At 38.5% G+C, this 16362-nt stretch overlaps 1 protein-coding gene across 10 annotated transcripts in view; it reads right to left on the reverse strand.

Moving 5' to 3' along the window:
• LOC124720379 (zinc finger protein ZFP2-like) overlaps nucleotides 1-16362 on the reverse strand; it is a 179044-nt gene that overhangs the window by 82554 nt on the left and 80128 nt on the right. For 7 of the 10 annotated variants that reach the window (XM_047245711.1, XM_047245707.1, XM_047245713.1 and 4 more), the window contains 2 exons: nucleotides 12184-12276; nucleotides 2283-2320 (listed from right to left, as the gene is read on the reverse strand). In XM_047245711.1, the coding sequence (XP_047101667.1) occupies nucleotides 2283-2320; nucleotides 12184-12276 (131 nt within the window). Of the gene's footprint in view, nucleotides 1-2282; nucleotides 2321-12183; nucleotides 12277-16362 lie in introns of those variants that run through there. The other 3 variants (XM_047245714.1, XM_047245706.1, XM_047245716.1) reach the window with 2 other exon arrangements.

The raw sequence follows: 16362 nt of genomic DNA on the forward strand, positions 1-16362 counted from the left end.
CTGGTGTTGGAATTCCACCGCCTAGAACACAGTGTTGTTGCAACTAGACGAAGTTTTCAACGGAGGTTTAATGTAACCACAGGACCAAAAAGTGATACAATAAAGGATCTGTTTGAAAAATTTCAACGGACTGGGAACGTGATGGATGAACGTGCTGGAAAGGTAGGGCGACCGCGTACGGTAACCACAGAGGGCAACGCGCAGCTAGTGCAGCAGGTGATCCAACAGCGGCCTCGGGTTTCCATTCGCTGTGTTGCAGCTGCGGTCCAAATGACGCCAACGTCCACGTATCGTCTCATGCGCCAGAGTTTACACCTCTATCCATACAAAGTTCAAACGCGCCAACCCCTCAGCGCCGCTACCATTGCTGCACGAGAGACATTCGCTAACGATATAGTGCACAGCATTGATGACGGCGATATGCATGTGGGCAGCATTTGGTTTACTGACGAAGCTTATTTTTACCTGGACGGCTTCGTCAATAAACAGAACTGGCGCATATGGGGAACCGAAAAGCCCCATGTTGCAGTCCCATCGTCCCTTCATCCTCAAAAAGTACTGGTCTGGGCCGCCATTTCTTCCAAAGGAATCATTGGCCCATTTTTCAGATCCGAAACGAATACTGCATCTCGCTATCTGGACATTCTTCGTGAATTTGTGGCGGTACAAACTGCCTTAGACGACACTGCGAACACCTCGGGGTTTATGCAAGATAGTGCCTGGCCACATTGCACGGCCGACGTCTTTAATTTCCTGAATGAATATTTCGATGATCGTGTGATTGCTTTGGGCTATCCGAAACATACAGGAGGTGGCATGGATTGGCCTCCCTATTTGCCAGACATGAACCCCTGTGACTTCTTTCTGTGGGGACACGTGAAAGACCAGGTGTACCGCCAGAATCCAGAAACAATTGAACAGCTGAAGCAGTACATCTCATCTGCATGTGAAGCCATTCCACCAGACACGTTGTCAAAGGTTTCGGGTAATTTCATTCAGAGACTATGCCATATTATTGCTATGCATGGTGGATATGTGGAAAATATCGTACTATAGAGTTTCCCAGACCGCAGCGCCATGTGTTGTTGACAATTGTAACTACTGTAATTTCGAAAGTTTGTCTGCCTGAAAATGTACTGTTGTCCCAAGCATATTGCAACAAACGGTGTATTTCTATCGCTGCTCCTTCAGTTTGTATTGCCGTTTCAAATATACCGGTCATTTTTGAAACACCCTGTAAATGGTTTTTTTTGTTTTAATATTAACTAAAGTAAATGTTCACTTTTTACTACCAAATATTTTAAGTTGCCTCCTGCCTTTGAGTCAAGGCATTACTGCTGCTATGAAGACATTGTATCACAAGCCATTTGTGCTATCCTTATTGCTGAAAACGAGATGGAAGCATTGGATGCAATGCAAGCTGGGGATCAGTTCCATCAGTTTCCTCATGACACTTACAGAACTGTTTTAGCAATGCCTGGACACATTATGTTGGCAAGTTAGATGGTGACAACAATATCACGTCACCTGACAATGGAAAATTTTGCAAGACATTTAAAATCCTGAACCTGGTGTACAAACATTTCTGTCTGAGGTGCAAAACGCATCAGAAGAATGTGAGGAGGACAAGACCATTTTGCCTACCCACCATGAAGTGTTAAATGCCTTGGACACTTTAGAAAGTTTTGCTGCAACATCTGAACATATCATTAGTTTTACAGACGTTCTTACAGCTGGCCATCTAGTTAGGAAGCATTTTTGTTTCTTTCTGTGGCACCACAATGTGTTGAATGTTTGCCATTAGAATATTATCTGCAAGTGCAATTTTTCAGGCATTTTTGTTCCTCTCTGTGACAGTACAATATACTAGATTTAGAACATTATTTGAGTGTATAATTTTTCAGGTTACAGTACAGTATTTAATGTAAGGGCTTTAGAGTCCATTTTTGCTGTTTGTGCTGTTATTGCAAACCAATGTTATAAATGGGACTAATGTACGTTGTAATATCGTAAAGCTCCTTTTTAATCTTCTGCAATAATAGAATAGTGGATATAGTAGTGTTTTCTCTGATAATATGCACAACATCGCTGTAGTCTGTATATACTGTACGTATATACTGCAAATGGTTAATACATAGAAAATAATAGAACTCCAAAAACAGAACTTTTAAAAAATAACTTCTGGTATTTTGGTCCCTAGGGGTTATTATTTTTCTTTCACATGGAGTAACTAAAACTTTATACTGCTCAAAATATTCTGCAGTGAATAATAGAAAACGTACCTTAAACTATCAGATGCATTTCTTATTGAGGCTGCCACCTGAAACAATACAAAGAATTACTGGTGATTTAAAATTGATGAAACGGCAAATAAATAAAATTGTATTAGCACCCACTAACATCTGATTGTTCCAAACAATAGTTGGAAATATTATTGTCAAAGAGACACAACACAACTGTAGCAGTTATTGAAGAAAATTATAAGTAAAAATTAACACTTCATTTCAGCACTTTGCTTTTAGCTTTGTAAATAATTATAAAGACACAGATTTATTTGAAAACAAATTTCCTACTTGATACTTCAAAATTAAAAGCGTGAAACATCATTCACCTGCCATGCACATACAGTAAGGTGAAGTACCAGAGAAAAATGTAAAAAATCGTCCAATTTTTATTGATGAAACAGGTAAAACGAAGAACTGAACTGAAAAAAAGTTCTATCTGAACTGCTATTGAACGTATTTCTTTCACATCTGTAGCATTGAATATTATGCCATACTCTCGAGATAGCTCACTGCATGGAACATCAAAGTCGTTAAATGTCACATCAGTTTCATCCACAGAGGAAATTATGGAGTACAGCATGACATGAAAGTTATACGAATTATTACATTAAGTGCTGTTATTTTATAGGCATATAAATGACAAAGATTCGTGTATTATCATAAATAGGAAATAAACAACATGGTTAACATGAGGACAGTTTCCTCTTCAAATGTTTGAATGTGCTTTCATACATACAATGAATACATATGAAGGATCAATGAGCATGTGGACAACTACAATAGCAGTAAAATAAGTGTTACTCGAGTCTAGCAGAAGACCATTAAGATCAAGGATAATCTAAAGATTCAGTCATCAAACCCAGAGATGATCACCTAATGAGAAACATGTCAGATGAAACAAACTATTTCACATTAACAGCAAAGACTGAGTCATCTCTGAAAGCAAGTTGAATTAAGGTAACAAAATCAGTTTTTTCAAAAATAACAACTGCACTGAAAATTAGTAATAACAAAGATAAGGGTACTGACAGTCAGATACCTCTAATCTCCTCACACTGATAATTATGGGAGATGTTTCCAGATTGCATTGTCATCATCCCATACATTAACTTATAAGAGATAGTGTCTGATGTGTTGGTAAATGTGCCAACACCTTGTAGATATAGGAGGCCTAAATGCACGCTATCTAACGCAGACGGGCGTGAATTCTGGAACAGGGTAAGTAGTGAATACTCATAAGAAGAGTATGCAGCTCCTCGAATACTTATCTTTTATTCTTTGATGTGAATTACAGCATTCTTGATGAGACATTTCATACGATAACTATCAAACTATGTAAGGCTAATGGCGCCTTGCTAGGTCGTAGCCATGGACTTAGCTGAAGGCTATTCTAACTGTCTCTCAGCAAATGAGAGAAGGCTTCGTCAGTGTAGTCGCTAGCAAAGTCGTCGTACAACTGGGGCGAGTGCTATATCATATCTCCAGACCTGCCTTGTGGTGGCGCTCGGTCTGCGATCACACAGTGGCGACACGCGGGTCCGACATGTACTAAATGGACTGCGGCCGATTTAAGCTACCACCTAGCAAGTGTGGTGTCTGGCGGTGACACCACAGTGTCTAAATTTAAAATTTTCTTCTTACTCCTATATCCTTCCCGATTTCTTTACATACACAAAAATGATCAAAAGTATCCAAACACCCCCAAAAACATAGGTTTTTCATGTTAGGTGCATTGTGCTGCTACCTACTGCCAGGTACTTCATATCAGCAAACTCAGTAGTCATTAGACAGCATGGGAGATTAGAATGGGGCACTCCGCGGAACCCATGCGCTTCGAATTTGGTCAGGTGATAGGGTATCACTTGTGTTGTATGTCTCTATGCCAGATTTCCACACTCCTAAACGTACCTAGGTCCACTGTTTCTGATGTGATAGTGAAATGGAAACGTGAAGGGACACATACAGCACAGAAGCGTACAGGGCTACCTCGTTTGTTGACTAACAGAAACTGCTCACACTTGAAGAGGTTCGCAATGTATAACAGGCAGACATCTATACAGACCATCACACAGGAATTCCAGACTTCATAATTATTCACTGCAGGTATTACGACTGTTAGGTGGGAGGTGTGAAAACCTATACTTCACCGTCGAGCACCTGCTCATAAGCCACACATTACGCCGGTAAATTCCAAATGACGCCTCGCTTGATGTAAGGAGCGAAAACATTGGACAATTGAACAGTGCAAAATCGTTGTGTGGAGTGAAGAATCAAGGTACACAATGTGGTGACCTGATGGGTGTGTGTGTGTGTGTGTGTATATGGCAAATACCTGGTGAACATCATCTGCCAGTGTGTGTAGTGCCAACAGTAAAATTCGGAGGTGGTTCTGGTGTTATGGTGTCATAATGTTTTTCATGGAGGGGGCTTGCATCCCTTGTTTTGCATGGCGCAATCACAGCACAGGCCTACATTGATGTTTTAAGTACCTTCTTGCTTCCCACTGTTTAAGAGCAATTTGGGGATGGCAATTGCAGCTTTCAACATGATCGGACACACGTGTTCATATTGCATGGCCTGTGGCGGAGTGGCTACACGACTATAACAAACCTGTAATGGACTGGCCTGCATAGAGACATGACGTGAATCCTTTAGAATACCTTTGGTATGTTTTGGAATGCTGACTTCATACCAGGCATCACCAACCGACATCGATTCCTCTCCTCAGTGCAAACACCTGTTAAGAATGGGTTGCCATTCCCCAAGAAACATTCCGGCACCTGATGGAACATATGTCTGCAAGAGTGGAAGCTGTCACCAAGGATAAGGGTGGGCCAATACCATATTCAATTCCAGCATTACGGGTGGAGGGCGCCACGAACTTTCAAGCCTTTTTCAGCCAGGTGCCCGGATACTTTTGATCACATAGTGTATGTCCTCTGTGGTCTTCCAAATATTTATATCCATTTCTGTTTTCCATGTGTCGCTGTTTAAGTATGTTTCATGGTCTTTCTAGACTATTTTTCGATTTATTATGTTATCTCGTGAGAGTCCAACTTCTTCTGTACCTATGATCCATTTTGAACTGTTTTTGCTAGTGCTTGCTACCTCGAAGATCTGCCTTGTGAGCCTGTAGTCAGTCATCCTGTGATGTGTCCACAGCATTTTATCCCTTTTTATCTGTAGGTGTCTTATTGTTTCTGTCTATCTCCAGATCTCTCTAAAGGGCCTCTTTATCCAAATTCGTTCACAGAAAACTGGTACAAATATTTTCCTGAGAATTTTTCTTTCCTGCTTCTCAGTCAGTCATTTTTGTTTGACCATGAATCACAGTATTTTCTACAGTAAAGAGTTATTCCAGCAGTAGTTTTACATTGACTAAAATAGATTTTTTGTTACGACAATTCCACATCAGTTGACAAGCTTTTGAGCAAGAAACTCCTGAAGTTACGTTTGACAATAAGGGAGGATCTCACTTTTGAAAGACTGAAGATTTTGAACAGTGTGATCTCAAGATTTCAGCTGCAAAACTTGTGGACAAATGATGGCAGGATGATGGTGAAGACCTAAAATAGCAATGATCAGTCTGCAATGCAGACAGGACGTTTGAAGCTAAAAAAAATTTCAACTCTTGTTGCCTCTAATTTTGTGTGTTTACTTTCATGTCTATTTTGCAAAGAAACAATTTGTTTTACTAATATTATACTTAAAACAGTTTCCCCTCTTATTATTCTCTGTTTGTCTATGATTACTTTTAGTACTAATGTTCTGCTCAATTCTCATACCTCCAAGACCAATACTATTCATTAATTCACTATTACTATTCTATGTTCACAAGGCTCTGATTCAGATGATAAAAATTACAGTCTTATTTCTACTTTAATAATTTATCATCATATTACTGTGGTTACTCATCATAAGCACCAATAGCAAGACAGACTGCTTTCATTCCATTTATCTTGCTTTCGATATTATTGTGCAGAGACTGTTCTAGCTCTGTTAAGGAACTTTCTCCTCCTGTCTTCAGCTGACCATTCACTGACCAGTGCAAAGCCTGCTGGCCTTGGCCGCAAAACCTCCCTCCTCCTGGAGATATCTCCCACTTTCACGTCAAGGAACCTTGCTCCCCTACCACAATGTACTTTGGTATTCTTTGTTCTCCTAACCTCACCAGCCTAAAATCGCTACTATCTAGCATCTTCATGAGCCTTGTAGCCAAATGCACTGAACATCACACTGCACTCGCAAATGTTCAATCTCTGCCACCTTATCATAACAAAGTGTCACATATTTCAAGGCATGGACATACATCAGATACTTCTATCAGAGATGTGGCTCAAACCAAGTATGTCCACAAGTTCCGTAAATTGAGAAGACTACATCTTTTCAAGATACAACAGGTGTAACTGACAACTGGGTGGACTAGCGGCATACACATACTCTTGATTTATCACATAATGTGCTACACACATCCAACAATCATGAAGATAAACAAGAGGAATATGTTCATGTAGATTACATCCATTAACAGAAAGTCACCCATGTGTGTGCTCTACAAACGTCCTGAAGTAGCCACGTTTGGCTGCTTTTAAATTGCTCTTTGAACTGACATGTGAGCATATAATGATGCTCCACCCAAATCTTCCTCTTTTCCCAGAATTCTTAGCTGGTGAGGCTTTTTCAATTTCCTTTCCACGGGACTCACTATATCTGAAAACTATCTTGTACATTTATAAATCCTTTTTATACCTGCCACTATTATTGTTGTCATTACTACTGTTACCACCACCACCATTTGTGGCAGCAGTTGTAATTCTACTAGTAATGTCATTATTAACTTTATTAGTTCATAGTATTACTTACTCACATTGCCACTTAGGACACTCAAACCATTTTAATACTATTTGTTATATTAAAACTGTTGTTTCTTAGGTAACTATGATGTATGTGTGAAACCCTGGTCCAATGCAGAAGAGAACCTGATGGCCCTCGTCAGACTAGCATAAATAAATAAATGCTGATTGGATTATCTCTCCTGGATATTTAATGTATATATCTTGTGACACTTCCTCATACCAAGTTATAGCGGAGAGATTATCTGCAGGCTTCCTGTCAATTACTGAGTTCCCTCACAGATGATTTGTAGACCAGTTTTCTGTGACATTTTATGAAGCTTCTCCAGGGCAAGTTTGGATTTTCTAGTTTCTTAGAACTGTGAGTATCTATAAGAGCCATACAACTCATGTTGGTTCTCTGCTCTTTTTTAATTTCAATTTGGATTCCCTCATCTCCTTCCCTATGTTTTCATAACTTTTTTCAGAATTATTTTAAATTGGAGGGGATTGTGGATCTCTGGCTGCACACTGTTGTGCATTTCAAATGCTTCTGAAATTTCTCCAATCAATTTAACGTTTGAGGTTGTACCCATTAATGTCTGTTGGATAGCTGCCACTGTTTTCCTGTCAATTTTGAATTCATTTGAAGTACTGAATCAAGATTTTCTTCTATCAAATCATAAGCCTTTCTGACACTTGTCATAAGTTGTCACAGTATTTACACATCACCATCTTTGCAAAATTGACTTTGGTTCCCATATCTGTTCTCTACACGATTACCCTTTGCAAAATCGTGCCTTATACTCGACTATTAATGGGCCTACATGTTCATCAAGTTGACTTCACAGGACTTTTTGAAGAATTTTGGACATAACAGGATGCAGTGAAATTCTCTGCAATTATTCAGACTGGTTTTATGTCATTTTTATGAAGAGGAACAATTAATGCACATTTCCACTCTTCAGTAATTTTTTCAATTTTACAAATGTTTAACATAATTCTGTCAGTTGCTCAGTATCCATATCTTCATACTTCTGCTATGAGTTTCTGTTTCCGCTGATGACTTGTCATTTTCCAAAGTACTGATTTCCTTCAGTTCCTCAACAGATGATTTTTAATCTGAATTGTTTCGCCTCCAAAATCTAGTTGTTCTTTCAGAGGCACACAGTCAAGAACTGAGTGGAAGTCCTAGACTAAAATTGTTATTTTTATGTTGGTTTCAAGTGACCAGTTTACATTCTTTTATATAGCCTTGAACATTATTTCCTATACTTTCAAGAATTCCTGCCATTTTCTAGGGTTTGTTACTATTTAAAATTTTCAATGCTTGTTCCCTCACATCTACTAGACCGTGATCATAGACAATGTTCCACTACCTGTGTTTTCTCCTCTTCTGTGGTTAGCATAATCTCATAATGGTTTTCAGTATGTCTGCAAGTTTCTTACAACTTATGGTATATCAATGAATAATTTGTTGAAAAATTTCTGACTCATAATACGAGTGTTAATAGATTAAAGATGACTGATTTATTCATATGTGTTTCTTTTCCGACAGGTTGAAATCTAATCTTTATATGCAGGAGACGTTGAAATGACTAAAAAATTCCTTTCTTGTTCTTACACTGCGTATTTTTTTATCCTTATTGGCTATAACATCAGAGTCTATCTGAAACACACACAGAGCAGAGTTCAGAAAATTCCATTTTTGTAGCTTCTTCGCAGGTTTAAATTATGTGGTAGTGATTTCGACCTCATTTTCCCAGCTTTATATCACGATTTTTATATATTCTCTTTTGAACTCCTGTTTTCCAAAATTTTTTTGTTGGAACATATGCATGCTTGACAATGTGACATCCCACCAGTCAGAAACTGAAGCAATTCAGTGGCATGCTTTTAGATTTGCTACTGTTAGCTTTCATTAGCACACAAATGTTATGGATATGGTTCAGCAACTCAGACAGGAATCCTTGGAGGGAAGATGATGTTCTTTCTGAGAATCAATGTTGAGAAAATTTATGGAACTGGCATTTGAGGCTCACTGCTGATGTAACTGTTGATCAGCGTGTATTGTAAGGAACCATAATAAAACTTTGTTAGTCTAATTTGCATATTAATATTTGCCTATAATATAATGCATCACACATTGTGTATCCTCCATAACTGTCAGAGACATAATGAGTTTTATTTTTCTATGTATACTGTTTTTTCATCTAATGTCTTTTGTTAATTTTGAAATCACCTGTTTGTGTATACTGAAATAGAAAACGTTTAATAGGATTTAGTGATGGTAATATTCCAGAAGACAGAGTTTAGGTGTGTACCAATAAATAGTGAGTTTTGTCATAACAATGGGAGGAAATCAATTGTGTAAGGTTGCTGTTGGGCAGTATAGGGTCATGGATCATGAACTTGTAAACATAGACTAATACTTTCTTCTGGTACGCTGTGGATTGTAAAGATAGTGGACAAAATGGAACTAAAATTTATGCATTCCAGATTGATTTTCCACACAATAGCATGAAGGCAGCAACTTGGAAATGATGCAGAGGCACATTTACTAATGGAAAATTTTATGAAGCACAATGCCAACAACTAAGTTAATAGTCCAAGGTGTTGATCTACTTCTTATTGTGAACTGATGTAATATGGGAAGATATCAGAGCAGTGACAGTAAAGGAAAACTTCTGCTAAATGAACTGATTTCAATATTGAACACATTATCCAAAGTGAATACCATATGCAAAAACTACTATGCCTGTGCCCCATAGAAAATTGTTGTTACACCATGCATATACAACGGAATGAAGCCTAACAAACAAATGCTTAATTTGGGAAGAGAAAATGTGATGCAGGAACCAGTTATGCCAGGTTCACACTCTTTTATACTGGGTGTTACAAAAAGGTACAGCCAAACTTTCAGGAAACATTCCTCACACACAGAGAAAGAAAATATGTTATGTGGACATGTGTCCGGAAACACTTACTTTCCATGTTACAGCTCATTTTATTACTTCTCTTCAAATCACATTAATCATGGAATGGAAACACACAGCAACAGAACATACCAGCGTGACTTCAAACACTCTGTTACAGGAAATGTTCAAAATGTCCTCCGTTAGCGAGGATACATGTATCCACCCTCCCTGATGCGCTGATGTAGCCCTGGAGAATGGCGTATTGTATCACAGCCATCCACAATACGAGCATGAAGAGTATCTACACTTGGTACTGGGATTGCGTAGACAAGAGCTTCCAAATGCCCCCATAAATGAAAGTCAAGAGGGTTGAGGTCAGGAGAGTATGGAGGCCATGGAATTGGTCCACCTCTACCAATCCATCAGTCACCAAATCTGTTGTTGAGAAGCGTACGAACACTTTGACAGAAATGTGTAGGAGCTCCATCGTGCATGAACCACATGTGTCGTACTTGTAAAGGCACATGTTCTAGCAGCACAGGTAGAGTATCCCTTATGAAATCATGATAACGTGCTGCATTGAGCGTAGGTGGAAGAACATGGGGCCCAATCAAGACATCACCAACAATGCCTGCCCAAACGTTCACAGAAAATCTGTGTTGATGACGTGATTGCACAATTGCGTGCGGATTCTCGTCAGCCCACACATGTTGATTGTGAAAATTTACAATTTGATCGCGTTGGAATGAAGCCTCATCTGTAAAGAGAACATTTGCACTGGAATGAGGACTGACACATTGTTGGATGAACCATTCGGAGAAGTGTACCCGTGGAGGCCAACCAGCTGCTGATAGTGCATGCACACGTTGTACATGGTATGGAAACAACTGGTTCTCCCGTAACGAAACTAAAATGAGCTCTAACATGGAAATTAAGCGTTTCCGGACACATGTCCACGTAACATCTATTCTTTATTTGTGCGTGAGGAATGTTTCCTGAAAGTTTGGCCGTACCTTTTTGTAACATCCTGTATACCAAATCCACTGTCCCTAGCACTTTTCCTTGAGTGGTATGCTTGCACAATCAACAGGCATCAATGTGCATGAGGGTCATTTACAGACAACAAAAGAAGACGAGAAATTAGGGCTTTTATGGAGGCAACAGACAGTTGCTTTTCCCTCACTCTGCTTGCAAGCAAAAAAGAAAAGGAAATGACTAATAGTGGTGGAACATACCCACCGCCATGTACCATACAGTGTCTTGCATAGTTTGTCTTCGGATTTACGTTTCTCAGTTTAGATGGTTCAAATGGCTCTAAGCACTATGCATACATTTTCAGTTCTCTACCTTATATTCCCAAATGTTGCTTAGGTTTTATTCCTGTGAGAAGTTTATGAATCTAACCATCCACTTTCTCTTATGCAATGTGGACAAAATTAATACAACATTTTATTTTACTGGATTAAGTTTTATGCTTCATACAAGTAGACCTTATCAAAGCTGTAAGTTGTGCCAAGAAGATAATTTATTTGGATCTGCTATGACTTCTATGATGAGGTAATACATGGATTTATCTGCATACGTCCAAGAGTTTTTTTGTGACAGAGAAATCTGTGAGTAATTCAACATATACCACTGAGGTAGCCATACTGTATCTATTTTGAGATCACTGTATCAAGGGTGATCTGTCACATAAAAATAGTAGCACACTTTGTACCTTTGGCAACTTTGAAAATTTTTAGTTCAAACTGACAAATATCAATGATTCACTGACAAGATAAACTATGTCCAATGTATTCTGCAATCCGTTAATCGTAAGTTACTAGAAGGAGGAATATTTTTCAAATGATCTACACTCTCATGGTTTAAACTTATACGAACTGTTTAACATCCAGAAGGGTCACAGAAAGTATGGTTAAACATATTGTTAGAAATTCCGTTTGGATTCTATCCAGAACAATAAGCAAATAACAGTTGCTAATCCACATCAAGTGGAATATCACAAGAGTACTGTAAAGTTATTAATTGCACTTAGGTCAAGAAAACTCACAATCTGTGCCTGTCCCACAGTAATGCATTTCTTACATCAATTACACAAATACATTTTTATCACTCTACATGCAATAAATCAGAGATGGGAGTGCTTACAGTATTCTCAGTTCCACCCACCTCCAAATTTAGTTCAGGATCCTCCTTGATAAAATGATTTGGCCGAGAGATTACCGAATTATCTTCAAGACACTGAAAGAGAGAAAAAGTCTCAGTTAAAACTACTTGTATCCTTCTGTACTTATGACATGGCTCCCAATATTTCTTTTTTTTTTATGAATATAGCTGTTATTCTGCAACATGTATCACCATAATTTCACACTGTGCTATATTGCACTAATTTTACACATAGTCAGTACATAGCGTACTTCATGGTGCTTACTGACCCTTGTCCTTCATTTGGGAACCTCGCACTTTGCCCATAGCAAGAAGAAGAGAGAGTGTGCTTACTCCCTGTGCATTAACGTAGTTGGACAGGAAAGGTGGCGAGCCTGAGAACTACAATGAAATGAATACCCCTAGCTGCATACAGGCATTGATATAAATCAATGGCGACAGTTGAAAATAAGTGCCCCAACTGGGACTCGAACCTGGGATCCCCTGCATACATGGCAGATGCTCTATTCATCTGAGCCACTGAGGACACGGAGTATTGTGCAACTGCAGGGACTTATCTACTTATCTCTGGCACGCCTACCGTGAGACCCACATTCCCAACCTATTGTCCTGCACTATACTCATAGTGCCCCTGCCCATTACACTCATTACTCGCAGCTTTTTGCCGATTCCCGTAAGAGTTCAGGCACTGTTTGTGCATCCGCATAGAAGAAGACGGTCAAATGGCCAGTGAGCCTTGAAGATGGTATCTGTTGTTCTGTAAATGTCCGAAACAACAGGTACCATCTTCATATACGCAATAACTACGAGTAGCACTGTCACTTGAAACTCAAGTTGACATGTAATCGGATGGCGTTTGTTGCTTCTGCCCCAATTTATTCTGAGAGTTTGTTTAGGACTTGTGAGTGAATGGTTAAGAGTTGAAGGCTGTGGTTATAAACAGGTGCTGAGAGTTGTAGTTACTGGTAATTATAAAAGAAAACGAACAAAACATGTCCACGTTTTTCGATCCAGTGAACCGATATGGCTGAAGAGAAACTAAGGGTAAATATTTTGTAGGTCTCCAAAAACTGAAGTATAATTTCAAAATGGTTGACAGCAATTCCCCAGAAAGACATTCTGACTCAAGAGTTGTTTTGTCTGTTATTTTTGTGAGGAACAACAAATCTCTATCATCAGTAAACAAGTTGAAACTGTAAGCCAAGGGTGGTCTTTTAAAACGAGAGCGGCTGAACGGTTCCTCGTGTATTTCCCAGTTTACTGAAATATCTGTCGAAAATATTACACAAAAGAAAATTGTCCGTCAAGCACTTGCTAAAGGGAATCTGTGGAAAGAAGATAGTAAACAAGCTGCAGTTTCGATATCTGCCAGTGCTGCTTCTGCTGAGGAAAATATAGGGAGCATATCAGTACTGAACGGAGTAGTAATCACATTAAAATGATGATGTACCAGGAACTGGAAACTGTCCGATAAATTAAGTATAAATTAAGGACAGAAAATGCCGAAATAAATCTCTTCCAAAAGCAAGTCTTAGATGAAAACCATAAAATGGCTCAGTCAAATGTCCTAGATCATTGTAAACTCAGTGAAAACAGAAAATCATATTTGCCACTATGTTAAAGAAATGCCAATTTAAAAAAAAGAATGCATTATGTGATGTGACAATTAATTCATTCTGGATACCGGGTTCTTAAACATTAGCAGCTCAAAGAATATAGACATTGCAGCACACATTGTTGCAACAACCTTCTGAAACATCTCCAAAATTAAATGATTTCAAATGCTCATGTGAAATTAACAAAGAGGCTGTAGAACAATTAAGAACTATTTTCGGAAAGAACGAATAAAAACAAGATACGCTGATTTTTTATGAAGTAAAGCACAAGGAAATTTACATTTCAGTAACACTTTGCTGAAAATTTGTTTCGTCACTTTATGGGTATATACTTCGGACGATTGTAGTAATAACTTTGCCTATCATTGCTCTAGTGTTCATATCTGTTACTCTGATGTGTAACTGTATTCACCCTATTTTAGTGTACCCGAATCACACTGTCACTCCTAGTGATGTCTAGAATATATTGATTCAAGTAATTATCCAGCTAGATCAAGCCAGAATGACACTTGTTACATGCACTTCTTATGGTACAGTACAGACTGAATGAAGTGGTCCAGCAGTGTCTAGGAATTACTGACATAAAAAATAAAGTTCCTTGCTCAATATCAAATGCAGTTGACACGACCAGAAGAATACGGGAATTTTGGTACACTATCCACGTCATGAATTGAGTAACAAATGGTTGATGTGATAAAACTGATGTACGTTTTAACAATGGCATCATCAACTTCAATTATCGACAAGATAGTTCTCCAGAATCAACGGGGTTATTTATTAGATAGATGAACAACTTAGTCGACACACTTTTATTCTCTTGGTGATGCTTTGTACAAAACGCACAGGCTCACAAAAAGTTGATGAAATGGGGAAGCGTTCTAGCCAATATAGTAAAAGCTTTGGTTCTGAAAGAACACACTGGCCACTAAGAGTAACCACCAATAGTACCTTAGAAATACCTAAATACTTATGGAAAAGAGGTTGCATCTCTCTCCCAACAGCAGCATCATTTCGGTATCTCTAGGTCTCTGAGTTGCAATCGTCACTCATCAGTAAGACTAATTCTGCTTGGACAAGTTACAATTTGCTTGCCAGTAGAGTTCCTGTAAAACTTTCATTGTCTGTTGCAGAAACTGAACATAAACGCGAATTTTCGTTGACGTCATGCATAAGAGAAATGCAGATGTTTGCAACAAAAGAACCAATACAGAGTTTTGGAGCAGAAAACATTTGAAAAAAAAAAAAACTTTGTATTCCATATAATACCGAAGATCCACAATGTAAGTCAGTCTGCTGATTTTGCCATTGTAACACATACTTCTGTGGGTCACAAGCAGACCAACTGACATCTCACAGCAGAACTACTGAACTAAGGCAGTCAGCACATTTCCTCTTCTACTCACTATCGTTTGCCTGCAGTTACAGTGTTGTTTCCTGCATCCACTGAACGACTTTTCCTTAATATTTAATTAAATCCCCTGTCTATTTCATCCTGTTTGCATTTGTAATGTTAACACATTCTCATGCTCACAGCTCTGGTTTGAATATTTTCTGGCATATGACACTGTTCCAACAATGTCATTTCCAACACTGTTTTTTCTTTCTGTCCAGACATCAGAGTCTCAGAATGGACCAAAGATGATAGAGATTTTCTCTCAGTTGTGTTTACAATACTTAAGAACTCTGTTTATAAACCAACCCTGGGGCTGTAACTAATATAAGCCTAAATTTTAGTATTGCTGGACACACTACATTAAGTAACAATCATTTTCATAGTTTCAGATTTTTGAATGTACTAATGCTGCCTCATTTAATATCCAGCTGTAAGTTTGTGCCCACACATCAAAACTTCTCTAGGGTTGTAAATCAAATTCCCAGTATGCACTGGGTCACTTTGCACCACTCCTGAGGGAAGAGTCAACACATCTGGCTTCTTAGCGTTTTGGACTACAAATCTCACTGTTATTTCATGTGCCCTATCAAGTTGGGATCCTTGCTATTTCCATTAATCCGTCAAATATTATGTTGAGCATTCATGGTGACAAGTAGAATCTTGTCCCAAATCAGTACGCATTTTAAATGTACAGGGCATCTTCTCTCTAATATTTGTACCTTTGCTCTTGTCCCTGTCCATCTCTTCACTACACCCACAAACATTTTTGGATTTCAACACTCCCTCACATTGTTGTGTAACCTCTGTGTGACCATTGTCCTGTGATGGAAAAATCTATTAACACTGAAGAAATGTGTTAGTCAAATTCCTTGCACTTCTCCCATTGCCTCGTAATATGGAGGCTCATTGAAAAGTAATGCTGCCGAATTTTTTTATTCTGTTCTCAGTATCAATTTAGGTATTACTTATCATGCATATTACGTGGTCGAATTCCCATTTCACTGACAAGTTGCCTCATTACTATTATGCAGCTTCTAATTGTAGTGTGTAACATTGCAGTGTGTAATGGAACTATGTTATTGCATGCAAAAGAGTGTGCTCTAATCAAGTTTGTAACTGCACAAAATGAGCCTTCAATTGAATCAACAGAAG

Source organism: Schistocerca piceifrons, chromosome 11, assembly GCF_021461385.2.
Source record: "Schistocerca piceifrons isolate TAMUIC-IGC-003096 chromosome 11, iqSchPice1.1, whole genome shotgun sequence".
NCBI lineage: Eukaryota > Metazoa > Arthropoda > Insecta > Orthoptera > Acrididae > Schistocerca > Schistocerca piceifrons.